Source organism: Macaca mulatta, chromosome 13 (genome assembly GCF_049350105.2).
Source record: "Macaca mulatta isolate MMU2019108-1 chromosome 13, T2T-MMU8v2.0, whole genome shotgun sequence".
In the NCBI taxonomy this organism is placed as follows: Eukaryota; Metazoa; Chordata; class Mammalia; order Primates; family Cercopithecidae; genus Macaca; species Macaca mulatta.
The window spans coordinates 85972131-85999700 of NC_133418.1; the positions used below are offsets into that span (position 1 = coordinate 85972131).

Consider the following 27570-nt stretch of genomic DNA (forward strand, 5'->3'; position numbering starts at 1 on the left):
AAGGTGGAAGTTTTCATTCTTACAAACGTTTATTTTCCTCCAAATTTATTGTGTTTTTCTGTAATGATGTGAAAAGTCTTCTTTTCCCTTTTCCCCAGTGTTGAGGTTCAAAAAGCCAGATCTTAACCAGAAACTAATCTTCATCTCTTCAATGTCTTGTATGTTGATTTAGTTTCATATGTAAGTATTTATATTAGTTTTCCTCAGGGATTTATACATCGATATATATATATATATATATATATTCCTACACAGATATATACAAGCTTTTTATCCTCATCTTACCACTTGACAATACAACTTTAAGTATGTTTTACACAGCTGTTCCTTGGTCAAGGTCATTTGCAAGAGCAAGTCGGTTTCTGAAGAAATCTTGTTTGGTGGGTGAAGGATCCATTGAGGGATTCTCATTAGTTTTTTCCCTGTATTCTGATCCACTGGACCTAAAATCTCAGCACACAGATAAAGTACAGGTTGATTTGGTTTTAATTGTTTTCAAATATTTTATCTATCCCAATTGTTTTGCATTTGTAAAACAGTTGCTTCCTAGAACTGGAATACTTTTTACTCCCCTGAATTTCATGACTCAGGACATGTGTATCTAAGATTTGCATTGAACATAAAGAGAATATCTTTCTAATGCTTTATGGGGACAATTGTGACAACTGTATATGTCAGTGTAAGATATTGTGTAATTACATCATAATAGGGGAACAAAAGCTCAGAAAATTCAAGAAATCCTGTTTTTGATTCAATGAAGTAACAACTCCACAAATTACCAAGGACCTTAAATTAAAATGGATGGAAATCATGGTTCTCAACCAAGGTTATCAAGGACCTTCACTGAATTTGGCATTACATTACAAACTCTTGCTTTTGTTTGTTTTCATTTGTAAATGAAAGATTTATTGAAGCCAACCACACATATATGCTACATTTGGTAGAATGCAGAAATTCATACAGTAATCAGATTGCAGAGATACTATAATCTCAACCACCACAAAAGAGACCAAAGCCAATCAATAGTCAACAACTCAAATCAGTCCATTTGAGTCCCCAGTCGAGGGTGCATTCTTCCTTTATCTTGGTTAAGCCACTTGGGTAATCCATTCCAGCTCTGCACCTTCTCCAGTTTTCTCATGTCAGAAGTCCCTGGAGGGAGGAGGCTTTCTGGAAATAACCTCTGAGAAGCTAGACTGGGGTCCTTTGCCTAGCTTAAACTCTGACCTAGAATGGGTAAAACTAGTCCAGACACTAAGAACCAATATCAAAAAACCTCATGCAGGGTGTATGAAAGTGATGTTAGACATGAAGTTGCTTGTCCAAAGCTCCTATACAACTGACCAAGTTCTCCATATGCTGAGGCTGTCAGGGATGCTTCTACTATCCACCAAAGAAGGATCCATGGCCTGCGAGTCCTTGCACTATCATTGGTTTGCTACTGTTGAGTCCTCACTCTTGTTATTAGATAAGGTAATCATGACTCTCATTTACTGAATTAATGGGCAGAATTCAAACATCTCTTTACATTATTCAAGGAAAGAAGTTGGATCCACAAAGACTAAAAACCCTAACATCTGAAAACCTGATGACTGACTAGATATTTTCACTTTGTCCCCTGATATTCAATATCACAGATGAAGCCATAGCCGCCCACCATGCTTTCTACTTCTGGTTGGTAAGGAACACCTTTCCACTATATCCCAGTGCAGAGAGGAAAAACTATTCTGTCTCTCAACTCCAGTAAATCTGGGTACTCATCAAGCAAGATATCTGGGTGGGATGAGGTTCTCTTCCTTTTCAGGAACGCCCCTGAGTTCTCCCTTGAAAGAGCCTCCACATGGCCCACCCTAAAACTCCAGGCCTTCTCTCATCTTTCACAGATCCCCCTACCTCCAGTTCAAATCATCCCTGATTAGTGCAGTTGTGCCCCAAATTTAGGAAGATATATTTTTGACCATCTCATTCTTTCTCTATGTCTTCCATTATTCAGAAGGCTAGGAATGCCTATTATGTTTCAGGGGCAGGAAGTTGGGGGCAGGATTTGAATTGGGCTGCTATTTCTTCTTGTTCCCCCACAGGACAGTTACTCATCAGAAAGTCATTAGTCAAAACTTGAAATCTTTGCCTCGTATTTCCCCTCTTAGCTACATCTGGTCTATCCAAAACCCAACATGTCACACTTTGATGGTTCCAACATGCAACTGTTTAGTGTTTACCTGAAAATAGGAAAGCTTTGATGTCACCACCAGCCCCAAGGACCACAGAAATCTTCACCAGTTGCGTTCCCATTTCTGAAACAAATGCCAAAATCGCCCTGTCTAGTTTTCAAAGTCCACAAACTCAGCTTAAATTTTTTTAACTGCTCTTCTCACAAATTGTACCTTCCCTATGTCTCCAGTATCTAAATTTCTCTGCATTTCTTGATATTAATTAAACTAACAGCTAAATTGCTCATCCTTTTCGAAATCCAGCATTCTACTATAGCCATGACTAAAAGCTCATTTTCATCCTTGTAAAAATCATTTTATAACTGACCTCTTTATAATGCTTACATGTATATGGCCACCTGAACTCTTCCAAAGGTGTGGCCATTAGGCTCTTAAGTAGTGCATACCTAAATTACTAGGAAATAACCTGCAGGATCAAGGAGAAAAGGCCAGCAGATTTGCTTTTATTCCCTTTCTCTATAAAACAGAAATGGCTTTTGAGCTCCTGGAGCCCTGTGGCTGATTGCAGGGCATATCTGAGCAGACATTATAGGGACAGGCACACTCGCTGGGGAAGGGTACAATGGCTGCCAGGACACACTGACACATAACCATCCAAGTATTTGATGGAAAGAGGAAAAGACAACAGACCTGTTGCTAACTTTTCCTTTCATTCAAGTGACAAAGAAAATAGCACATTGAGTAGGTCATACTAAGTCTAGATTTGCTATAAATAAACCTTGAAAGCTTGTTTGGAGCTGGGGATGGGGGTAGTTGAATCCAGTGCTGCAAAAACCTCTGACTTAAGAAGGTTTGGTTCTCTGATTGGAAAAACTATCCTCCTTGAAAGCTTTAGGAGACATGCATCTGTCTCAAGAAATAAAGGGGCAAGGAAACACCCATCCTGTCGGCCAGTCAGTCAGCCCTGGTAATCAAAGCAACAGCCCTGTGCGACTCCACCTTTACTTCCACTCAGACAACACTTCAGATTTTAAATACAAAGGACAGCACCAGTATCGTGGAGGCAATCTGATTGATGGAGGAGGGACTGATATATGAGAAAGGACAAGAGGACTAAAGGAATCCACTGGCCCTTTACCTAAGGAGAATCCCAAACAGCTGCAAGAGGACTGACAGCAATTAACCAACATGAGTTTGGAGAGCCCAAAGCAAATGAGCATTCATTTAATAAATATTTGTTGAGTGCCTACTATGTGCTACATACTATATCTTGTATTAATAGTTAGGTTACCCTTAAATTGATCTGTAAGCTCCTAATGGGCAGGAACTATTTCTCTTAAATCTTTTGTGCTGGACAGAACCTAGTATATTGAAGACCCTTAACTGAATGGTTGATTTCGAATGGCTTATTGAGAAACATTTGTAATTAAGGTTAAGTAATCTAAAATGTTTACCCCTTCAACTATCCCCTTTAATGTTAAAGTTACATAGGAAATGAAATGGAAAAGGAGAGAGAACTCCAAAGTGGGTAAGAGTGGGAGAGGGACTTGAAATGAGCTTTTAAGGAGACAGAGAATAGGCGAGATAAAGTTATCAATGGATTCTTTAGCAGCCCTGCTTTCTATTACATGGTCTGTTCAACAGCTGAGGCTGGGCATGTACAAAAACTGCTGGGAAGACACCAAAAGAAGACGATTCACTGAGATAAAATGATTACATACGGGGCCCTGTAGAAGTACCCCCTCTGTGTGTGATTGAGAAAATAGACAGTGATGGGATTGATGGAGGGTGATGACAAGAAGGGAGACACTCTGATGCATGTAAATTTTAAAGTGCTAAAGAGGAAGAGAATGAGCGAGGAAGTAGAATTAATCATTTGGAAGCCGTATTCTTTATCTTCCACTATCCCGAAATTTGAGGATAAAAAGAGACAGAGTACCATCTACATTCCCTACACCTAAGCTATCTCACGTGATCCTCTTCCCCACTGTCACATCTGCCATCAAGAATACACGTTGACGTAAGTGTTGCAAGATGTATATATTGAGATGAAGTATCATTTGCCTCAGACTTCACAATAATCTAGGCTTAAGTCTTTGACAGCCTCTGTATAGATCCTTCTAGAATGGGACAGTTTGCCTTCCATCCTGTTCAAAGGCAGGGGAATAAGTATCAGTCTAGCTAACATCAGCCTACCACAGTTAAGTCTGTTCCCTCTAAGAATCCTCATTTAAAATGTTTAAAATCACTTAACATTTCCAAACTTTAAGATATGTAGCCTTTATTCTGATCAATTCTGGGTACCTTTCAGGGACATGTGACCTTGTATCTGCCCAGGACAAATGTGCCTGAGATGGAAACAATCAGAAGGTCATTCTTTTCCCCAAATATTGTGGGTATTTTTCAGGATTTTTTTAATGATGTCAACTTGACTCTCCCTTTTGAATCCTTGTGGGCATGAGCCTTCGGCCCTCCCAGCCTCAGAGGGAAGAGAACCCTTTCTCAGGTTTTCTGTTGCATCTGGCTCCATGCCTAGCTTCATCCCGAAGCAGCATTCTGGGTGTGTGGGGCCACCAGCCAAACAAGCCCCTATGGAACAAAAAGTGTGTCAGTGTAGACAGGAATGAGCCTCCAGAGGGCTGTGGGGGAGGAAGGCAGCGAGCCCCAGACACGACACAAGTGGCTTTGCTGGCACTGGCCCATTTGGACCTGTGAGACCAGGCTCTACAATGGCTCCCGTACTCAGGATTGGCCACTTCTTAAAGTCCCAGGGCTTGCTGCCAGCCTGACCTCCTGACATGCAGGAGGAAAATGGGCTGAATGTCTCTCCTGGTTCCTTCCTATAACTGTCCACAGGCCTGACTTCAGAGTGCAAGTTCCTGTGTAACGGCTGGGACTATGTCGCTCATGATTCCTATACAAGTGTCTTGCATAGTGCATGCATATAAGATTGAATGCTTAATTGATGAGAAGAATGGTGTGTTCTCATCTGAGTTAAAAGCCACTGCCCTTCCTGTGCTACACTGGGGCCTCCCTGACCTTCCTCTCTACCTTATAATGGAGCAAATTTTCCATGGTCCTCATATGAAAACACTCAGAAAACGCTACTTAAGCTGCCTCTTCAACCCATGCAAAGTCTCCGAAGTGCCCACTGCAGCACCCTAAGCACCTGATGGTACTGACTGCCCTAGGCCAGATCTAAAAAGCCAGGAAAGCCTGCCAGACTGACAGTCATCTGTGTGGCTCCACCTTTACTTCCACTCAGACAACACTTCGGATTTTAAATACAAAGGACAGCACCAGTATTGGTGGCGGCAACGTGATTGATGCAGGAGGGACTGATCTATGAGAAAGGACAAGAGGACTAAGGGAATCTACTGGCTCTTTATCTAAGGAGAATCCTGAACAGCCACAAGAAGACTGACAGCAATTAATCAACATGAACTTGGAGAGCCCATAGCAAGTCCTCTACATTATACCAAGGTCGGTGGGGAGCTACAGAAAGCTAAAGCCTGGTCTTCTACATGCTAGGGCTTTAAAATTATAGGTCCGAAGGCTTCATTAATTTCTTGTTTCAGGTGATAAAAAGATGTGATTACTCAGATCAAGCTACAACAAAGTCAAACTACAGATAAAGCAAATATCCACACTAGAAAGGACTCTGGTGATTTCTTCAACAATCTCCCACTAGATGCAGGGACCACTTTCATAGCATCCCTGACCAGAAGCATCTCATGAATCCATTCCCTCAGGCCGTAGCCAGCTCCAGTTCCATGTAGCTGCATTTTTAAGAAATTCTTCCCCTTAGCCACTGCTCCCAGTTCTGCCCTCTGAGTCCAGAGAGGACAAATCCACTCCCTCTGCCTCATGTCACTGGTAAAACATTTTCTTACATCTCTCTGATAAATAGGAATTTGGTGAATCTATTGCTCATTGCTTTCCAACGGACAGCACCCAGTCATTATAAATGACAGTGGGCAAAAAATGGCTGTTTTGGGAATACTGTGGTTAAAAAAAAAAAAAAAAAGGCTAGGCTCAAGCTGTGCCCTTAGGATTGTGCAGTCCTTAGAAGGATTCAGGAGTCTGGCCGGCCATGGTGGCTCACGCCTATAATCCCAACACTTTGGGAGGCCAAGGCAGGTGGATCACTTGAGGTCAGGAGTTCAAGACCATCCTGGCCAACATGGTGAAACCCCATCTCTACAAAAAAAAAAAAAAAAAAAAACAGCCGGGGGGTGGTGGCAGGCACCTGTAATCCCAGCTACTTGGGAGGCAGGGGCAGGAGAATAGCCTGAACCTGGGAGGTGGAGGCTGCAGTGAGCCGAGATTGCGCCATTGCACTCCAGCCTAGGCAGCAGAGCCAGACTCCATCTCAAGAAAGATTCAGGAGTCTAAATCCCAAGGGTGGGATGGAGAAGTGTCTGTTTCCAGGTTCTCCCACCCCTGTCAATTTGATAGATGTTGGCACTGGGTCAAGAAAGATGTAAGTCTATGATCCTAGAAAGAGGAATACAATTCTCAATTCTTTAAACCCTGAATAAGGTGGGTTGAGGATCCTGCAACAGCATGCAAGCATGCACTGGGTTCCTTAGCAAAACTGAGAGAGAATGCAGGGCTATGGCTAAGTGCAGAGCTGTTGCTCTTCCTTCCTATTCCCCCTTCTCCAGTAACAACAGGCAGAGACCAACAGTCAGAGGCCCACCAATCTCAGTACCACCCTCCCCACAGGAGGATAATTACAATGAGACAAACCAGCAAAAACAAAGTCCTCACTGCAGGGCTGCCCCCAATTCCTCCATCAGGACCATAGTCTAAATCAGCCAGTGACCTCGACCTTCAAGGAAAAGGTGATTTCCCTGTGCTTCCTCACTTATCGGCAACTCTCCAAAGGCAGCAATAATGCCTCTGTTTAACTTTTCCATCTACTAAAATATGAAGACTTGTTATTTAAAACTGACTGCAAGAACATCCTCCACCAAGAGGAACTAAGCAGCAGGAGAAATCTAAGGGAGAGAGAGGTAGGCTGAGCCAGTGGAGATTGAAACAGCAGTCTCTCAGGCAGGCAGTGGCTGGACTGGTAAATCCCTCTACGGTCAAATGCTAATGCTCACCTCTCTCTTCCTTATATTTTATGCTGGGGCGTGGCCACTGCCTCCTAGACTGTAAGACAGTGCTGACCAAAATGTCTGGTGGATGATGTTTAAACAACAACGACCTAGAAGCTCAGAAGGCCCACAGGAGGAAAATGTCTTGTTTTTGCCTCCTATGGAATACAGAAACTCCATTAAAGTGATTTCTAACTAGGGCCAAGGCAAATCCACTCATTCAGGGAAAGCACTAACAGAAGTCCCAATAAACATGAATTAGCACCCAGGATGACAACAGGCCCCCAAATGCAGACGTACTGAGATCCCTTAGACAACTTTCCACAGATGGGGAGATGTGATGGAGCACCCAGGACACCCAACCCCAATAGCGGATCCCACTCCTCCCAGTCTAAAGGGGCTTTGATTGTCACCAGCTCATTTCTCAAGGGAACCACCTCTGCCCACTCCTCTTGGGACATATGACTTTGGGAACAAGGAAGAAGGGACAGAAGACAGAAGAGGCAGGGCAGACAGCTGAGTTTGCTTCTACTCTGGGAGATCACAATGAGAAACATCTTCACCCCGCCAGAATTGTGGCTACTGGGTGCAGGCACTGTGCCTGAAGCGGTTGTGTGAGACCAGGGTACTTGATACTTATTATTGTTAAAACCTCAAGATTGAGCCCAAAGGGAAATGAGTTACAAGGCTGTCTTGTCTAAGGGCTACTCACTTCTTTTTAAAGAGCTTGCGGAAGGAGCTGCGAAAGCCCCCTTTCTGGTCTTGCCTGGGATTTTGATCGCTGAAAGACGTTTGTTCACTTTCTCTTTCTTCTTTGGGACAGAATCTGGTAGTATCTTCTAAATGCATCTCCTGGAAACAAAAAAGAGGGATTTTTTTCTTTACTCCTTTCCAACGTTATTATGGATCCTGACTATGGGACAATTTTGTGGTGTTGTGACTTTCCTCTCCCATGCCAAAAGATTACCAGTGGGCACCCAATCCCAACTAAAGCAAACCTAGGCTAATGAAGAAACCAGTAGGTGAAAAGAGGATAATTTCCTGCCGAGTGTAGTATTTTCTATGTATCAAGGCAAATAGTCTAGTGTAATATATAACAATAATTAAAGATAAGGAAATAAAATTAGCTAATGTTTAAAAAGAAGACTGCAAGAACATCCTCCACGAGTGAATAAATTCTTATTTTGACACCAACCCTGTCGTGCTAGAAAACCCTCATATCTCCAGGTGTTTCTCTTTCTACAAAATAAGGATGCTCCTCACTTGTAATGCTAGTTTTAAACTCATATTCCTCACTCTCCATTTTAAGCATAAACGAGGGAAGGCATTTTTGAGAAGTCAGACCTGTTTAGAAGAAAATGTCAACTAATACTTTCAACCTGAAAATGTGCCTGTAATACAGTTTTTACAATTCTTAACCTATGCTATTTGGAGTATAAAGTAAAATAAGTTAAAAATAAGGCTGCATCTTTTGTGACTTCTCTAGTTTTTTAAGTGTGAGATGTGCTAAATAGAAGTGCATGTATATTTATATGCATACAAGCCAGATATGCACTTATATATGTTTATATTCCATATGAACAAAGTATTCACCTTGAGGTGACTATAATTTAAAAGCAACTTTAAAAACAGCTGCTGAATTTTGAATAACCTTTAGAGAACCCCAAGTAGTCAAAGCAAAAACCATACCAATGATGCCCTAGAAGTCTCATGAATTAGATGGGTGACTGCTTGCTGACAGAGAAGCAAAGTGTGAGGATGGATTTTTTTTTTCCCCCAGAAAACATATGGGTCTGACTTTGAGAACTGGGGGTTGCAGATATAGAAATTCTCTGAGATTCTACTAAGATTCATAACTAGACCATGGAGACAGACATGCAGTGTTTCTTAAAGTGTGGTCCCGCCACTACAGGATCAGGTTGGGCCTTTATTTAAAAGGTAGCTTCTTGCGCCCCATCCGACTTTCTGAATCAGAATCTCTGCAGTGAGGCCTAGGTAATCCTTACGCACACTTAGATTTGAAAACGAATGATTTAAGAGAGGGGTCCCCAACTCCCAGTACTGGTCTGTGACCTGTGAGGAACTGGGCCGCACAGCAGAAGGTGAGCAGTGGGGGGGGTGAGCAAGCAAAGCTTCATCTCTATTTATAGCCGTTCCCCATTGCCTGCATTACTTCATGAGCTCCACCTTCTGTCAGATCGGCAGTGGCATTAGATTTTCACAGGTGCACAAACCCTACTGTGAAATGCACATAAAAGGGATTTGGGTGCCCACTCCTTGTGGGAATCTAATGCCTGATGATCTGAGGTGGAGCTGAGACAGTGATGCTAATGCTGGGGAGTGGCTGAAAATACAGATTAACATTAGCAGAGAGGTTTGACCGCACAGAGACCATAATTAATCAATTGCTTGCCGACTCATATCAAAACCCTATCAGTAAGTGGCAAGTGACAATTAAGCTGCATCTGGTGGCAGGCTTTATAGTGGCAAGTGAGTTGATGAATTTCAATGGTACAGCTGCATCTGGTGGCCTTAAAAGTAGGTTTGAGACAATTTCAAATCTCCATACGTTCTGGATTAAAGTCAAGGCAGAACATCATGAGATTGCCACAAAGCACTGAAAAGCCCGCTTCCATTTTCAGCATCCGATGTTTGTGAAGCCGGCTTTTCTGCAGCCACAGCAACCAAAATGAGATTACAGAGTCAACTGGACATAAGCGACACACTTTGGGTGTCACTCTCACCCATCACCCCCAGATAGGACCGTCTAGTTGCTGGAAAACAAGCTCAGGGCTCCCACTGATCCTAGATTATGGTGAGTCGTATAATTATTTCATTATATATTACAATGTAATAATAATAGAAATAAAGTACCCAATAAATGTAATGCACTTGAATCATCCCGAAACCACCTCCCGCTCCGCAGCCTGTGGAAAAACTGCCTTTCCCAAAACTGGTCCCTGGTACCAAAAAGGTCGGGGACCACTGACTTAAGGCATGCTTCTGCCCACCTACACTTAATGTTTATATCAATCACCTGGGAATGATCCTAAATTCTGATTCAGTAGGTCTGGGGTGTAAATTCTGCATTTATAACAAGTTCCCAGGCAATGCATTTGCTACTGCCCCCAAGGACCATATTTTGAGAAATGCGCTTTTAGAGACTATTTAGTGACTAAATCTAGTAATGGTTTAAGGAAAATCTTTCTATGGAACCATGATCTCAATAGCATTTCATACTTTATAAAGCCTACTCAAAAACTGTATCTTCTTTGGCCTGATCCTCCCAACAACCCTGTGAGACAGGTTGTCTTATTTTGAGATAACTGGAGGCACAGAGAAGCCAAGTGATTTGTCCAAAAGCACCCAGCTACTGGGCAGCAGAGCCAGGACTAGAACCTAGATCTCCTCACAGTCATGTGTTCTCACTAGAGCATACCATCTTCTTTCTTGACTCTAAAAGAGACAGAACACTAAAGACTAGGCCTCAGCTGGCTCTGCTGGGCTGGCTGAAAGATACACAAAGGGATGAAACACTAGGAGTTTTGCACATCTCAAAAGCAAAGAGTTGATACCTTTAAGGATAGAGTTTTTGAGGAATTTATCTTTTGCAACTAAAACCCCATCCCACCACCACCTCCAACACACATAAACATGCACATATATACTCAGACATGCAGACATGCACATACATGCTCATGCACATATGTATGCCCACATGGTCTCTGCCCACCTGCACTCTGCATGCAACCTCTCTCTAGGACTCCTAACAACCAGGCCATTTTAAGTTTTTAGATAGAAAAATTGTGTCCAGAAACAGAAATTAGTAACGGGAACTTTGCATGCTTGAAAATGTTAATGCTATTGCTAGAGAAAATGCCTCTCTTAACTGACTTCCATCTGACATTTCCTTGGTATCTCATTTTGAACTGACTTGACACATGCCTGACACTGTTAGGAGATGAAACTTGCTGTCCAGTATGTGCAATTAACAGTTCCTGACACAGTTTATTGTTATTTGGTATGTCTGGTAAACAGCCACAAATATATTACTCATTGTTTGCTTCTCAGATATATTGTTATTTCTGATTAATGGTTTTTGCCTTGCAATTGTTGAACCCCAAATTTTTCACAGATCAACTACAAAAGGACATTGCTATCACATATGAAATAAAAGTTCTTTACAGTACAGACTATACTAGTTAGAAGGTTTTGTATGTAAACCTCTGCTCATCCTAAGTCACACTGAATTGGCACTATAATTTCCATTTACTTCCCTTTTCAATAAACTTCTAAACTCTGACACATGCCTAAGATTGATTTCTCCAAAAAGTTCTGCCTAATCAAATTTTACGAAGCTTGGAGTTGAAAATCAGAGCTACAGGAAAATCTGAGAACCCCAGGGAACCTCAGCAGCTTTGGCTGAGCACACTACCACCTTTTTGTCCTCTGCAGGGACCAGACACAGACTTTGCTGGAGTGCAGGTGGGCAGCAAGCTCCAAGGCTCTTCATGATCCCACCCCTTCCTGTTCCTCTGGCCTAATTTCCACCACTCTGACCTGGCACAGTATGCCAGAGAAAAGGCATCACCCAGTTTTTCTCATGCTTCCCTACCTCACTCTTCCCCTAGCCAACTTCTAGGCAGCTTTTACAATCTAATTCATTCAACTTATCTAGGAGGCCTTCTCTGACCACCATGACCCCAAAGGTTTTAAATATCCCTCCCATGTGCTCCCACAGTTTATTACATAATCCTGTGTTCCTGTGTCTCCTTCCTGTACTAAGCCAGGGGCCCCGGAGGATAGAGACTGGTTTATTTCTGAATGTTCAGTAATTAGCACAGAGCCTGGTACAAGACAAGCACTCAGTGTTTGCTGAAAAATGAATGAATGAAAAAAGTCAGTGATCATCACTGTTTCCATTCGAAAATGAGAATAGTTGGACCGGAAGGGTGGTCGCACAGGTCAGAGCTATCATGTTACTTATGCTCTGCTTAATCAGATCAGAGCAATTATTTGCTCAGAAACTATTAGCACTTCCTGGATAAGTATTTAAAGACCTCTTTAAATGCCCTCCAGGCTTGCAGACACCACAATTAGATATCAAAATATCAAACACCGGCAGACCTGCAGACACAGATGTTGGCCATCAAAATACCTCAACATTCACTGAGGCCAAAGAAGGTGTTTCTATTTTGGGATGTCCCTGTCCCAAAGAAGTTTTCAAATTAATAGGACACTTTTTTTCCAGTCAAAAGCAAAGCAAGCAGAAATAAAGCTGGCTTTGCAGCAAACTGCGCAGCGAGTCTACCTTGAGCTAGGGCAACTTGCCTCCTCCCTAGCTACAAGCAAGAATGCTGCCCGGAGGAAGTGGGGTACGCTGGGGCGCCGTGTTCCATATTCTCCACATAGAAACGACACCTCACAGGGAGAAGAAACACACTGGCCGGGACCTGCGTGGCGTGCAGTGCTCCGAAAAAAGCGCAACTCTTAACATAAGCAGGAAGAGATTCCCCATAACTCCCTAAATGTGTGTGTGATAAATCAGGTCTAAAGAGTCACGGGCTTCTCTGCTACCTCTGCCGTCCCTCGTGTACCTTATGAGGAATGCTCTTTGGGTCCTGGTACTGGAGAACAGACGCTGCCACTTCCCTTCCAGGGCCCAGCAGTCTACAGCTTGTAGGGCGCGAGGGCTGCCCCTGCTCTCCCTCGGCCTCCGCCTACGCCCGCCGACGGCTCGCGCAGCCGCCCCCCGAGCGCGCTCCCGAGCCCCTAGCCTCGCCCGGCCCCGCTCCCCTCCACGCTAGGAGAACTCGGGATGCTTCCTGCAGATCTAGACTTGGGGTCGTCGACGCTGTGGGTTTCGATTCGGTTTTACTTTACCCTCCTTACTTCCAAATAGGTCTGTTTTTCGCTTTGGGACCTCTGTTGGGGGAAGAAGGTCCGGGGCGCGCCGCGAGCGGCTACAGCGGCAGCAGCCGGGCCGTGCGGCTGCGCGGCGCGCTCCGCCTTGATGGGCGCGCGGCCGCCGCTGCTGCTGCGCGTGCTGTAGAGGCGCGGGGCCACGCCGTCGGCGGGCGGTGCACGCGGAAACTCCTTGAGAGAGCGGCTCAGCGGCTTGGCCTTGCCATGCGCCTGCGCCTGCGCCGCCGCCTCCAGCTTGTAGGCGCTGCTGCTGCCCGCCGGCGACGTGGCGCTCTTGGGCAGAGGCTGCAGCGGGTGCTCCGGCCGCTCGGCCTCCATGGCGAAGCTGACGGGCCGCAGGAAGCAGATGTCCAGGCTGGACTCGGAGGAGGCGGGCGAGCAGTTCTCGAAGAGGGCCGGAGCCTGGAACGGCTCCTCGTCGTAGGGCGCGGGCAGCGCGAAGATCTCGCCGCCGTACTCGAACTCTTCGTAGGCCGCGGGCACGAAGCCGCGGGCATCGGGCAGGAGCTCGGCCGGGGCGCGCAGGGAGCGCTCTACGTTGCCCAGCGGCTCGGCCGGAGAGGGCTCGAAGTCCATCTCCGGGATGGCCTGCAGGGGCCCGGCCAGCGCCTTCACGTCCTGCTCGGCCGCGCAGAACTGCGTCGGTGCCAGAAGGCTCTCGGGACGCTCGTGCTTCCTGCCCTCCAGCTCCCAGTCACTGGGCTTCCCGGGCTGCATGCTCTCCATCAGGCTTTGCTGCTGTTGACTTTTCTTCACTGGGGGCATCAGATGGCTTTAGGGGGGAAACAGAGTACAAAAGAGGTGTGCTGACGGCGGGTTAGTGCAGGCCTCTCGCCTGCCCGCGGCCCTCCTGGCCGCCCTCCCAGGCGCCTGCGCATGCCACGTCCCAAGCTCCACAAACTTCCACTAAGGCGCTCCCACGAACCCCCGTCCCCAGGCGGAGAGTGGACAAGGCAGTCCGTCGAGCGGAGACCCGAAGGTATTGTCTGAGCTTCTGGGAAATGGCCTGCGGGCCAGGGACGGGCATCACCCCGCGTGGAAGCCCTGACCCTCCTCACCACCCGCGGTGCTCCAAGGCACACCTTCAACTCTCTTCTCTCCCTTGCTTGCCCTAGCAGAGTCATCCAAAATAATGGAAACTCAACTTTTGTTCGACTTGTGGATCTTCACACTCAGAAACAAATTACGTTCCTAGATAAAGTAAACGTGGCATGATCTTGATAACTTCTGAATGAGGGCATATGGAGTTCACTGTACTCTTCTACGTAAATTTGAAATTTTCATAATAAAATTTTTAAAATATTCGTTGTCACTGTAAAGCATGCTATATAATTCATCTCAAACTTCCACCCACAAAGAATTACCAAAATGTAAAAAAAAGCTGTCACTCGATATGCCCAATTTCATGGAGGGTTTTTGGTTTTGGAGTCATGGGTAATGGATAATTTACACAGTTTACAAACTAGGATAGGGTACCAGCAGATGGGATGTCCAGTTGTGCTGGACTTACATTGACAGATGTAAACGGACACTGACCAGAAGTGGTTATTCTGCTAGTTTATGTATTCATATTTTAATTCTACCACAAAAATGCACAAAGACTTTGGGAGGCCGAGGCAGACGGATCACCTGAGGTCAGCAGTTCGAGACCAGCCTGGCCAATATGGTAAAACCCCGTCTCTACTAAAACTACAAAAATTAGCCGGGCATGGTGGCACGTGCCTGTAATCCCAGCTAGTCGGTAGGCTGAGGCAGGAGAATCCCTTGAACCTGGAAGGTGGAGGTTGCAGTGAGCTGAGATCATGCCATTGTACTTCAGTACCAAAAAAAAAAAAAAAAAAATTCAAATATAAATGCTAAAACCAATATTTTACTCTAGTGGTCTTAAAATGAAAATTAGGTCTCACGTTAACATGTGCAAGAGTGAGACAAAATATTGACCTCATTTGAATTCTCTTTTAACTTGGAAGAAAGATTGGGGGTTTTATTTTCCATACGCAGGGTGCAGTGGCAGCCATATTGTTCAATCTGGGTATAATCTCCAGGGGTTTCATATTTTGACTCTATTTGTTACATTTCAAAGATGAAGTTTCATAACTGCCTCAAGAGTTGAAGTGATCCATGAAATAAATATCTACTTTCTGCCTCTCTTCCCACTTTCTACACCTGTCCCTTAACATTAGTGCCTTCCTCTGGGACCCAAGCATTGGCTTGTCTGCTTGGCTGGCACATATAGGCCTGATAGGGAAAGGGGACGGTGGAATCTAGGCTGCCCTGCTAACCCACACGGACTGGCTGGGTCCCAAAGGCATTGACCTTAACCTTCCCACAGCAACAGGTGCTTACGTGACAGCAGGGCCAGAACTGGGAGCAGAAGGGTAGGGTTGCAGCATCTCTTCTGAGTGGATCCCGGTGTCACGGACAACCTCAGGACCTGCAGTGGGGGAAGCATCTTGCCCGGCATTGGCACACTGGGAAGCCAGTCCTCTGTACAGCTTCGCCATGGATGACCTAACAGAATGGAAGTAACGGTTCTCAGGTTGTACAGTGGCAAACTGGCTCTCTGAACACAGATTATGCCAAAAAACATGGAGAGATGTCTCAGATAAAGTTTGCTGTGAAGGTCTCTATCTCCAGGGGCCTTTGCAAACTAAGTTGCTTTGCTTAATAGGGTGCAAGCTGGCAAGAGTAGGGAAGCTGATTCACTGGCTGAAAAGAACTCGGGGGAAGGGTTGGGGGTATGGAGAGACATCTTCCATCACAGGAGCCCTGGCTTGGGAGACAGCATCTTCTTCTGGTCTGAAGCTTCCACAGAAATGATTCTGTTTTCCTCCACAGGAGTTGGGATGAAATTGAAGGAAATCCAGGTCATTAGGAAGCTGTGCTGTGGGCTGCTTCTGTTCCCTCCGAAGCTCAGATTCTCCCTAATAAACCCTTCCTATTTCTCCCTAATATAAAACCTATTCGAAATTCCTCTCCCTTATTTGCTTTATTTTTGTCCATATCACATATCACCATCTTATTTATTTGTTCACTGTCCAACTCTAAAAAGGAAGCGCCACATGGCAAAGATTTGGTTGGGGCCGTTTTGTTCCTTTCAGTATACTCAGTGCATGGAACAGTGCCTGACACACAATAGGTGCTCAATAAATACTTGTTGAACTGATAAAGAAAACTATGTTGTGGCCTTTTAACTGCAATTTTGAACCAGGCAAGTTTAGAGTCGTTGAACTATTTTTGAGGTGGTTAGCAACATGGGATGAGAGTGGGTCTATGTAAGCAGTAGAGTGAAGTGTTACTCTGCTAAAATAATTTCCACCGGGTAGTCAGTGACTTGCTCCTGTAGCCAGTCTGACTAGCTCTTTCTCTCCCCTTCTCTCTTCCCTTCTACCTCCCACCACTGCATTTCAGCTACTTAACACACAACGTGGTTACTTGTGAAAGACACCCAGAGTAACTGGTCTTTGACCCTCTAGACCGCACCATCAGAACCTTACTTCTTGAGCTTTTTCCGTTTCTGAATAAGCAAATCTTCATTGCACTGAAACAGCAGGGTGTAGTGTGAGATAAATACTCGGAGGCGCTGGACACACACCAGTAGTAGATAATAGTCAGGGTGCTCCTGCTCTGTGAACTTCAGGACGTTCTGGATGGAGGGGAAAAGGAAGCAGCATTGCATAATTAGCAAGAAAATTTGTTTTGTCTCTTCTGCACCTTACCTTGATCTATTGTGGGAGATTGATAGCCATTTAATCAAAACAACGAACAATACACATGGCCCACCTAATTATACGCTGAAAGTATGACCATACACTGGCTGCTTTCTATCATACCAAGGGAAAATAAGTTACTATCGGACCTGTTTGAGTTGAATGTGAGCATAAAATAATTTCATCTGAAAAGTCAGAAGCATCTCCTAATTAGACCTCTGAAGTAATAGCGGCATTCTAACAATTACTGTCTATAAGCAGTGCCTTAACTCAAAAGAGCCAGACCAATGTTGACAACGTCAGGCATCAAGGCAGGCGAGGGAGGGGGATGTTTATGATCAAGCCTGGTGGCCCCTCCTGTTACATTCCCCGCTGTACATTCCCCGCTGTGCTGTAGTGGAACATGCATGTGACTGGTATTTGGGAAAGCTAAAATGTATCTAGTACTTCCTATCGCCAGGTAGTAAGCCCTTTACGTATACTATCTCATTTAATTTTTACCTCAACCTGCTTAAATAGGTACTATTATAAACTCCATTTAACAAATAAGGAAATTGAGGTATAAAGAAGGTAAATGATCTTCATCAGGTTACACATCTAGTAAATAATGGAGGCAAGGTTTGAACTCAAGTCAGAGAGTAGAACCAGGTCTTGTTTGCCATATTCTACTATTTGCAAAACCTGGGTTTCAGTCCTAGTTTTTTTTACCTACTAGGTGTGTTAACTTGGGTAAATTGTTAACTTTTTTGGCCCTGCATTTTCTCATATAAAATGTGACAACAATAATACCTAATTCATGGGATTGTTGAAAAGATTAAATAAGATCATTATTGTGAGAAAATGCTTTTAGGATCTAAAGCTATATACAATTGAAAGTCTTTTCAGGGCACGGGTGGTGGCTCACACCTGTAATCCCAGCACTTTGGGAGACCAAGGTGGGCAGATCACGAGGTCAGGAGATCGAGGCCATCCTGGCTAACACGGTGAAACCCCGTCCCCACTAAAAATATAAAATTAGCCAGGTGTGGTGGTGGGTGCCTGTAGTCCCAGCTACTTGGGAGGCTGAGGCAGGGAAATGGCGTGAACCTGGGAGGCGGAGCTTGCAGTGAGCCAAGATTGCACCACTGCACTCCAGCCTGGGCAACAGAGTGAGACTCCGTCTCAAAGAAAAAAAAAAATACAAAAGTAAGTCAGGCATAATGGCAAGTGCCTATAGTCTCAGCTACTCAGGAGGCCGAGGTGGGAGCATTGCTTGAGCCTGGGAAGTTGAGGATGCAGTGAGCCAAGATCAAGCCAAGATCACACCACTGCACTCCAACCTGGGCAACAGAGCCAGACCCTGTCTCAAAAAAAAAAAAAAAAAAAAAGTCTTTTCAATTTCGATACTTTGATACTGGACTACTGGACTACTGGACTACTTCTACCTGAGATTAGTCCCAAGCATTTCTAAGATGCTTTCATTACTTAAGAAGATCAGTCAGCAATTAAACCAGAACAGGTGGGTGGTGGGAAGAAGAGGATCTGGTGGGGGTTAGTGAGCCTCTCTTTCAATTCTTCTTCCTCCAGGATATCACAAGCCCTGCAGGAAAATGGTGTGAAGACATCAGCTCATCATCTTCATGCCTTTTCTGTGACATAAAGCTTAAACATGGCATGGTAGAACCTTGGACCCATGCCAAAAGAAAGTAGTCAGGATAGCAGTTAAGTGAGCAGATTAGATGGATATTTAGATGTCAGGTGGTGGCATTTAGATAGCTGTAAAACCAAAATGGAAAGAACTGAATGAAGTGCTTAGAATCTAGCAGGAGTGGTTATAGAAAGGTCCTGGATCAGCTGAGGTGGAAGTTGCTGGTAAGTAAAGACAGAACTTCAGAGGTAAGCATAATGAGCTGAACATTTTTAGAAATAAAGATTTTAGGCTGGGTGCAGTGGCTCACACCTGTAATCCCACCACTTTGGGAGGCTGAGGCGAGTGAATCACTTGAGGTCAGGAGTTCAAGACCAGCATGGCCAACATGGTGAAACCCCATCTCTACTAAAAATACAAAAATTAGCTGGGCATGGTGGCACATGCCTGTAGTCCCAGCTACTCAGGAGGCTGAAGCAGAAGAGTTGCTTGAGCCCAGGAGGCAGAGGTTGCAGTGAGCCAAGATCGCACCACTGTACTCCAGCCTGGGTAACACAGCAAGACTCTGTCTCAAAAGAAAAAAAAAAAAAAAGAGAGAGAGAGATTTTAGCTCATACCACAGGGTATCATGGGTTATGGGGTAATCATAGCAATCGAAGTAAACGCTTCTTAGAAATATTAATGATTCTTGAGGCTTTACAGTATTTCTCAGTTGGGAGCCAAAACCAATAATTATTTAGCATGCAAATCAGTTTGGTGGCTTTCCCACCCATGCCTACCTGCAGATGTATCAGATATTCAGGGATGCGCTGGACTATGTGAAAAAACAACGTGTAGATGTCAGATTTAATCTCTTCATCACCCTGAATGAAAAAAAGGTCAGGTCACTCTTCAGTGTTCCTCCATCTGTGGCAGCAGAACCTGAGTCGGTCCCACCAGAGTAGGAAGGGTTTCCTCCCGGAGCATTTTCTTCCCGGAGATTGTCACAGAGCATTGACCTCTCATGGGAGAGGCCACATGTTCAGGGACATGCCCTAGGAGACAGCTCTTCTCCCATAGGGAGCATATCATATATTTCTTTTGAATCCACCCAAATTTCCAAACTACCCTCTCCTTCCACTCAGCGCAGTTGCAGACAGAAGCCGGCACTCAATAACCTCTATTTGAGTTGAATTAATTCATTAAGACTCTCCAGCAAGTAATCATGACAATGGTGTAGTAATAGGCTCTAAGGGAGACTTGGTGTCTCAGAAGAGTGGAAAAGGGAGTGTCATTAGAAACTAGTCAGCTAGCTGCAGAAAACATGCTGTACTTTCTCTGTGTCCCTTCCTTTTCTCTCTCTTCTGTTTCCCAGGTATTTGCTGAAAGCTAACATGGTAGGCATTATACTGGGTTGGGAGTAGTGGGGGGTTGAAGTAGAAACTTAATAAGACAGAGCCTCTCATCTCTTGTGAAATTTGATTAACTCTTAGTGTTGGGGCTTCTGATACTGTTTGTTCCTATTGATCTGAAATAACTAAGCTGTTATACATGTATATGTGCTTACTGAGCACCTAATGCATCATTGCAGTAGCAATACTTCAAGCAACATGACTAGAGCCACCTTATGATCTTATAAACCGACAAAGGATGACTGAAGTTTAATATTCGGATTCACCTCTTCTGAGACTGAAAAAAACCCGCCACATACAGCAGGTGAGCTGCAGCCTGGAGATCTCTGCATAGAACGCCCATTATAGAACTATAGTTTGTCTATAGTTCCAACGGAATGGAACAGAGGGTCAGTAAGGCAGGGAGAGGACCAACACAATGGCACTGATCCACAAGTGAGTTCCTTTAACGCCAGGTAGCAGTATTAGTGGCTGTGTTCGGGCCATTCCCCAGCCTAGAAAGCAGAGTGCATGTGCTGTATTGACTGCATGGATGAGCAACATCATATGATACCACGTGCAGATGAAGGATAGCATATACATGGTGTTAACTCACCTCTTTCAGGACTACAACATGAACCAATGAGATGCACTCAGGCAGGTCCCTTAGGTAGGCAACATAATAATCCAAGAAATTATTCTTTAAAACAAACATAAAAAATGCATGGTAAGAACCTGAAAACAGGATCTATAATATTTTCATAGAGTCATATATGTAAAAGAAGAGTACTTTGCAGAGATTATCTTATTCATTTAATATGTTCTTTATTTTATATATTTTGAGGCTTTAAAAAATTTATCTTAGACCAGGTACAGTGGCTCACTCCTGTAATCCTAGCACTTTCGGAGGCCAAGGCAGGTGGATTGCCTGAGCTCAGGAGTTTGAGACCAGCCTGAGCAACATGGTGAAACCCCGTCTCTGCTAAAATACAAAAAATTAGCCGAGCATGATGGCGGGTGCCTGTAATCTCAGCTACTTGGGAGGCTGAGGCAGGAGAATTGCTAGAACCGGGGAGGCAGACCTTGCAGTGAGCCGAGATTGCGCCACTGCACTCCAGCCTGGGGGACAGAGCGAGACTCTGCCTTAAAAAAAAAAAAAAAAAAAAATGTATCTTAAAAAAAAATTTTGGTTTTAAGGTAAACATCCCTACTGTTTTGGAATCAAAACTCAGCATCTCCTCCCTAATGAGAGAAAGTGAAATAATAAACCAAGGGAGGAGGGAGGTTCATGTAAGTTGAAAATGTATTTTTTTAGTCATTTAACAATAAAAACATATATTTTATTTTTGTAATTAATTTCATTTCAGTCAATCATCTACATCCAGATGAGGGACTCTGCCCATCCCGCTTCATATCATCCAGATCAGTAGTTCACAACATTTTCTAGTAATTGCATATTTCCACTAATTGCATATTTATCTATGCATTATCCCCTTAGGAAAATCATTCTCAGCTTATAAAGTTATAATAATTCTCAGCAAAAGGAAGAATACTGGACACAAGTAAGTAAAAGTGATATTAGAGGATATTAGTACATTATATCCACTCTAGTCTATAGAAGAAAATAATTTGTAAACTTTGTATTGTTACCCACAGATGAGAATAACTGATACACAAAAATTGATTTCAGGCAAAGTCTGGCTTGCAGACCAATTTTAATTAGCCCACACAATCTTTTAAAAATAAGAAAATTTCCCACAAAACTCTGGATTTCCAGCTTTTCTTAAAATATCAGAAGCTCTGGCAACTCTAGTCCTTTTTTCCTGCATAATGATTGGACAAAGCTAAGTAGCTATTCCTTGTAAAACAACATAGCTGTTCCACTGCAGCTCACACTTCACACCAGTCCATACTGTGTTCACTTCACTCATTGATGCCACTGTCTGGCCCTGTAGGCATTTGAGTTTGCAGCCTCTGGCTTGGATCATGTTTCCTTTGTAGGATATTATAGAGATTGCAAAATTCAAGATAATAGCCACCCATCACATTTAAAAAAAAAATCCCCAAGGAATGAAAATTGTGTGTGAAAATACACATGTATAAACAAACTCTCATATGTATATATATGCATGTGTGTGTATATATTTCATGTGTATATATGTACGTATATGTGTATATATATATATACACATGCATATATATACATGTTTTAATGTACATATACATTTTTTCTTTTTTTAATTTAATAGAGACAGGGTCTTGCTGTATTGCTCAGGCTAGTTTTGAAGTCCTGGGTTCAAACAATTCCCCTGCCTCAGCCTCCCAAAGTGTTGGGATTACAGGCATGAGCCACTACACCCAGCCCACAAATATATATACATACATTTATATAAACACAAACACATACACAATACATACACACATCCACATGCATACTCGACGGAGGCAGTTATAGTACAGTGGAAAGTTATGAACTAGAAGTCAGAAGACCTAACCTAGGGTTCTGAAAGTCACTCATCTCCAACTACCTAGCTAGCGGGGTGATTTCAGCAAGGCTTTTATATCTCTCTGAATCATTCCATGATCTGTATGTAGAATGAGAAAGTTAGACTAGATCTCAGTGTTTCTTCTAGCTCTGAAATTCATTGCTTCTAGATTCTCTATTAAGAGAAGTAGACAAATGAGACACAAATCCATATAAGTAAAATGTATGAAGGGGTGGAAAAAACCTTACCTCATCATTTGTTAACTTAAGGAATAAATCTCCAAGAACGCCTTGGCGTGGCCACTTCAGGACCCTTTCCTGCAGTGCGTGAAGCAGATCCAGGTGCTGCTGGACGAGATACCGTAAAGAGCCAGGGAAGAGGCTTGAAACAGAATAGAGACGGAATCACACAAACCAGGTGTGGAGAAGAAAGGACCCTACAAAAATACATGCAGCAGGGCCCATTCTCCCGGCCATCCAACATACTCTGAGTCACAGGCCTGCATTTAGGATTTTTAAAAGTTTTTCATTGCACACCTAATAGCAGATATCCTGACTACAAAAAAACAAAACAAAACAAAACAAAAAAACCCTTTACTAATGGCTTCTATACAAATGTGTATTGAACTAATAAAGAGGCCTGGCATGCCACACCTGTAATCCCAGCACTTTGGGAGTTGGGCAGATCACCTGAGGTCAGGAGTTTGAGACCAGCCTGGCCAACATGGCAAAACCTGTCTCTACTAAAAATACAAAAATTAGCTGGGCATGGTGGCATGCACCTGTAATTCCAGTTACTTGGGAGGCTAAGGCAGGAGAATCACTTGAATCCGGGAGGTACAGGTTGCAGTGAGCTGAGATCACGCCACTTCACCCCAGCCTGGGTGACAAAGCGAGACTCTGTCTCAAAATAAATAAATAAATAAATAAATAAATAAATAAAATACAAATAAATAAAGAGCACATCACTTGAAAGACCTTTTTACATGCTCATTTAAATGACACTCAGTGGAAATTCTAATGGATACCTTTTTCCATGTTTTAGAGCTATTCCTATTTGATGTGCAAAATAGTCTATTCTAATTAGTGTTGTAGATGCAGCACTCAGGTGGCATCTATGTGACTATTCTCAGTTACCAGTAGGAGACTGCTATTTAGGTAAGTAGGAAAATTTGTTTAAAGTTGGCAACTAAAAAGCTCAGGGAGTTGTAGGGTACGAGAGGGTTTCTTTTTTCCTTTTCTTCAATTTCTAAGAGGAATACGGGGCCAGGACAGAGTCTTGTCTGAGTAGGCTATTAATACAGTTTCGATGTGTGTCCCCGCCCAACTCTCATACTGAAATGTAATCCCCAGTGTTGGAAGTGGGGCTTGGTGAGAGGTGATTGTATCATGAGGGAGAATTTCTCATGAATGGTTTAGCACCATCCCTTTTGGTACTGTCCTACCAAGTGATAGTGATAGTGAGTTCTCATGAAATCTGGCTGTTTAAAAGTGTTTTAGTGCCTCCCGTCTCTCTGTCTTGCTCCTGCTCTGGCCATGTGACATGCCTGCTTCCCCTTCACTTTCCACCATGATTGTAAGTTTCCTGAGGCCTCCCCAGAGGCTGAGCAGATGCCAGCATCATGCTTCCTGTACAGCCTGCAGAACCATGATCCAATTAAACCTCTTTACTTTATAAATTACCCAGTCTCAGGTATTCTTTATAGCAATGTGAAAACAGCCTAACACAGCTACTGACCAGGCCTGGCCTGCTACTCCCTGAATTTTACAAAGCACCTTTCCTATCTTTCCATCCCTCTCTCCTCCATCTTGCAATGTACCTCCTTTTTTTTTCTTTTTTTTTTTTTCAGAAGTGATGAAGGGAAGAAGGGAGATGTCAGAGAAGGGTGGGGTGGAGAGGAGAGATAGAGAATCATGGGAGGAAGAGGAAGGGGGACTAGCTGGGTAAGAGTGAGGTGATTAGAGGCCTATAGGAAAGAGGAAGAAAAAAACAAAAAGAAGCAGAGTTTTTCTGGGTTACAGCAAGGATTGGAGCTCTAACTTGGTGATTTAAGGTAGGTTCCTTTATGCTTTCAGCACCGCAAGTTTAACAAACAGGAAAGAGATGGTCTGGTTGTTCTGAACTTACTTGAATATTTCCCAATGGTCAAATGAGAGTAAACTGCTGGACAACTGGGGTGCTTTCCCAAGAAGCAAACCTTTGTTGGAACAATAGGAAGGATGCCAGATTGAAAGGTTTTTTCCAACTCATTTCCAAGCCAAGCAAAGTGACCCCTGTGACTGTAGCTCAGAGGAGACACACAAACATGAGAATAGGGTACCTAGACCCCAGTGAATGCATACGAGGAAGCCTTCCACTCCCATCTTCCACTCCCTCCACCTCCTGTGCCTGGAGCCCCCACATGTGCAAAGGAGGAGAGGCCTCCTGACCTGAGCACTTACAATGGAACAGTGGGCTTAGGAGATCAAAGAAATCCCTGTCCAGATCAGAGAGGAATTTGGAGGGGTGGCTAGGAGATATACTGACTGGGAGAAGACCATAAACCTGATGGAGAAAAGCACAACTGATTGTACTGAAAGAGTAAAATGCTGCACCAGCCAAAGATCTAGGTGCAAAAGATTTCTTCCTACCCAGTGGTTGTAAATGACTTTGTGTAATAGTCCTGGTGTGACCCTGGAAGATATTAGGGCACCATGGGAAGATCTGACTTTGTGATGAATTGTCCATATATGTAGATAATATGTCTTGGATTATTGATTTCCTTTTTCTTTCCTTCATTCACCTCCCTCCCTTTCTTCATCCCTTCTTCTCTCCTTCCCTCCCTCTCTGCTTCCCTTTCTTCCTTCCTTCTCCCTTTCTTTCTAGAGAGCTGCATTCTGCTACACTGTGGTCAGTGTACTTGGAGAATGGCAGAGCTGGTACCAATCTCCTCCTGGACTGCCCACCGGGATGATCGTTTGAGATTTCAGGGTGGGGTCGGAGAATGCTAAGGCCCCCATCAAGTACGGTGGAAGCACATAAAATTACATGAAAAACAATGACCTATAGTGGGTTCTGTATGAAATATTGAAAACGGGCTTTAAACCTTTTAAACAAATTTAAAAAGGGTATTATTTGAAATTAGGGAGGAGTGTGAAATCAGAAGACAGAGAGCAAAGGGAGAAAGATGGCAAGAAGTCCAGCCACACTTCACCTGTTTCACTCTTTTGCCTGGCGCCAGACCTGACGCCCAGAAGCAACTTTTTCATGAAGACAAAGTATTCAAGGCTCAGCTTTTTTTTTTTTTCTTTCTATTCCTTACTGGGGATGAAATTATGGCAACATGAGTAGTTTATCATTTCTAAAGTCTTTAAAGTTTTTATCTCCTAACAACATAGTACTTAATCAATGAGGGAAATACACTAAAAGCAAGAAAGAAAAATCCAGTTACAGTTTCAGGTTAATAACTTAGCTTTTGCCAGCCCAGAATGAGGCCAAAATAACTCCTGAGCTTGGCAGTAGCAGGTTCCCACCACCTTAGAGGGGCATGGTCATTAAACGTGTGCCACCTTGTGGTGATCTGTAGCACGAAGCTTGTTGTGCTCTTGGTGGACATAGCACTGGAGTTTAGTTTACAAGGCTAATCGACAATCCTGCTGAGCTGATCACTGCCCCTTCCATAAGTGTTCAGACAGAACTGTGATCCTGAGGCTGTGACTCTAACTAGGTGAGTCAGAGTCAAAAAAGCCCAGAGCTCCAACTTCTGTGATCCTTCGACAAATGACAGCCTGGGCAACAGAGTGAGACACCGTCTTTATAATAAACTGAAAAATTAGCTGGGCATGGTGGCTCATGCCTGTAATCCCAGCTGGGGATGCTGAGGCAGGAGGATCACTTGAGCCCAGAGGTTTGAGGCTGCAGTGAGCTGTGATTGGGCCGCTGCACCCTTCTCCAGCCTGGGCGACAGACAGAGACCCTGTCTCTAAACAAAACAAACAAATGAACCATAGCCCTCAAGTTCTGCCCAGGTTTTAGCCAGCAGCATGTGCCCCTGCAACTTCCAGCGCTTTCAGCCAGGGGCAGGGCTGGCTTCAAACAGGCTGAGGAAGCTCTTGAGTGACTCACTTTGTTTTAGGAAAAACCTAAGGTTTTATTTAATAGGTTGGAGAAGATGTGGCCACCTCAGGCTTGAGTGTCAAGTTGTACTTGCAGTGGGGGTTATTTGCATCCCAGGTTACTTTCCAATTGGGGTAAAATGCTGAAGGCTTGTGGCTTGTGATGGGAAAATTAGTAAATGTTAATATACTTCTTTTCATCTTTGCATGGAGAAAAATGCCAGTAGAGAAAAGGAACAATCTCATTCTGCTTTGCATTTCCTTCAGCTGGTTTATTTAAAGTACACACAGAGGCTAGGCACAGTGGCTCACACCTGTAATCCCAGCACTTTGAGAGGCTGAGGTGGACAGATCACTTGAGGTCAGGAGTTTGAGACCAGCCTGACCAAAATGGCGAAACCTCGTCTCTACTAAAAATATAAAAATGACCTGGGCATGGTGGTGTGTGCCTGTAATCTCAGCTACTCAGGAGGCTGAGGCAGGAGAATCACTTGAACCCGGAAAGAGGAGGTTACAGTGAGCCGAGTTCACACCACTGTACTCCAGCCTGGGCAACAGAGTGAGATCCTGTCTCAAAAAAATAAAGAAAGAAAGAAAGTACACACAAAGGTTTCAGAAAAGCTTTTAAAAAAGAAGAAAGATAATGAGTGGAGGAGAATAATGAAAATCTAACCCTAAAATAGAAAAACGGCAGCACCACCAAGCTCAGAACCAGAGACTTCATATTCAGTACTAACAAAGAGTGTGGGGTTGAAGCTTTTCTCTGCTTGGTCCATGCAAAGAAAAAAGAGGGTTAGCCTAGCAAATAACTACCATGAATAGCATTATTGCAGGTGTCTTGAAGTAACTACGATCTCACTTTCATAGAGGATTGTATGATAGCTTTAATTTTTTAATCTTGTAGGATTTGAGGGAGAGATCTACTCTTTCCTCCCAGTGATGGGTCATAAGAGAACATCTTAGAAAAATAGGAAGTGACAGCAAGTCAACAAGGGCCCTCTCTTTTATCTACCCATATCTTCTGCAGGGTCTGGTCTCTCCCCTACGACCTCCCGCCTGCTGGAGGCTTGCAACAAGGGCTA

General features: G+C 43.9%; 1 protein-coding gene across 8 annotated transcripts in view; it reads right to left on the bottom strand.

The window, feature by feature from the left end:
* The window catches only part of ARHGEF33 (Rho guanine nucleotide exchange factor 33), an 84848-nt gene continuing 57278 nt past the window's right edge, over positions 1-27570 (bottom strand). For 2 of the 8 annotated variants that reach the window (XM_015112174.3, XM_077959695.1), the window contains 8 exons: positions 22643-22775; positions 20525-20608; positions 19318-19401; positions 16699-16847; positions 15548-15712; positions 13160-13973; positions 7989-8128; positions 1-443 (listed from right to left, as the gene is read on the bottom strand). In XM_015112174.3, the coding sequence (XP_014967660.1) occupies positions 314-443; positions 7989-8128; positions 13160-13973; positions 15548-15712; positions 16699-16847; positions 19318-19401; positions 20525-20608; positions 22643-22775 (1699 nt within the window). In that variant the 3' untranslated portion in view covers positions 1-313. Of the gene's footprint in view, positions 444-874; positions 1153-2219; positions 2295-4435; positions 4761-7988; positions 8129-13159; positions 13974-15547; positions 15713-16698; positions 16848-19317; positions 19402-20524; positions 20609-22642; positions 22776-27570 lie in introns of those variants that run through there. The other 6 variants (XM_077959699.1, XM_028831749.2, XM_077959696.1 and 3 more) reach the window with 6 other exon arrangements.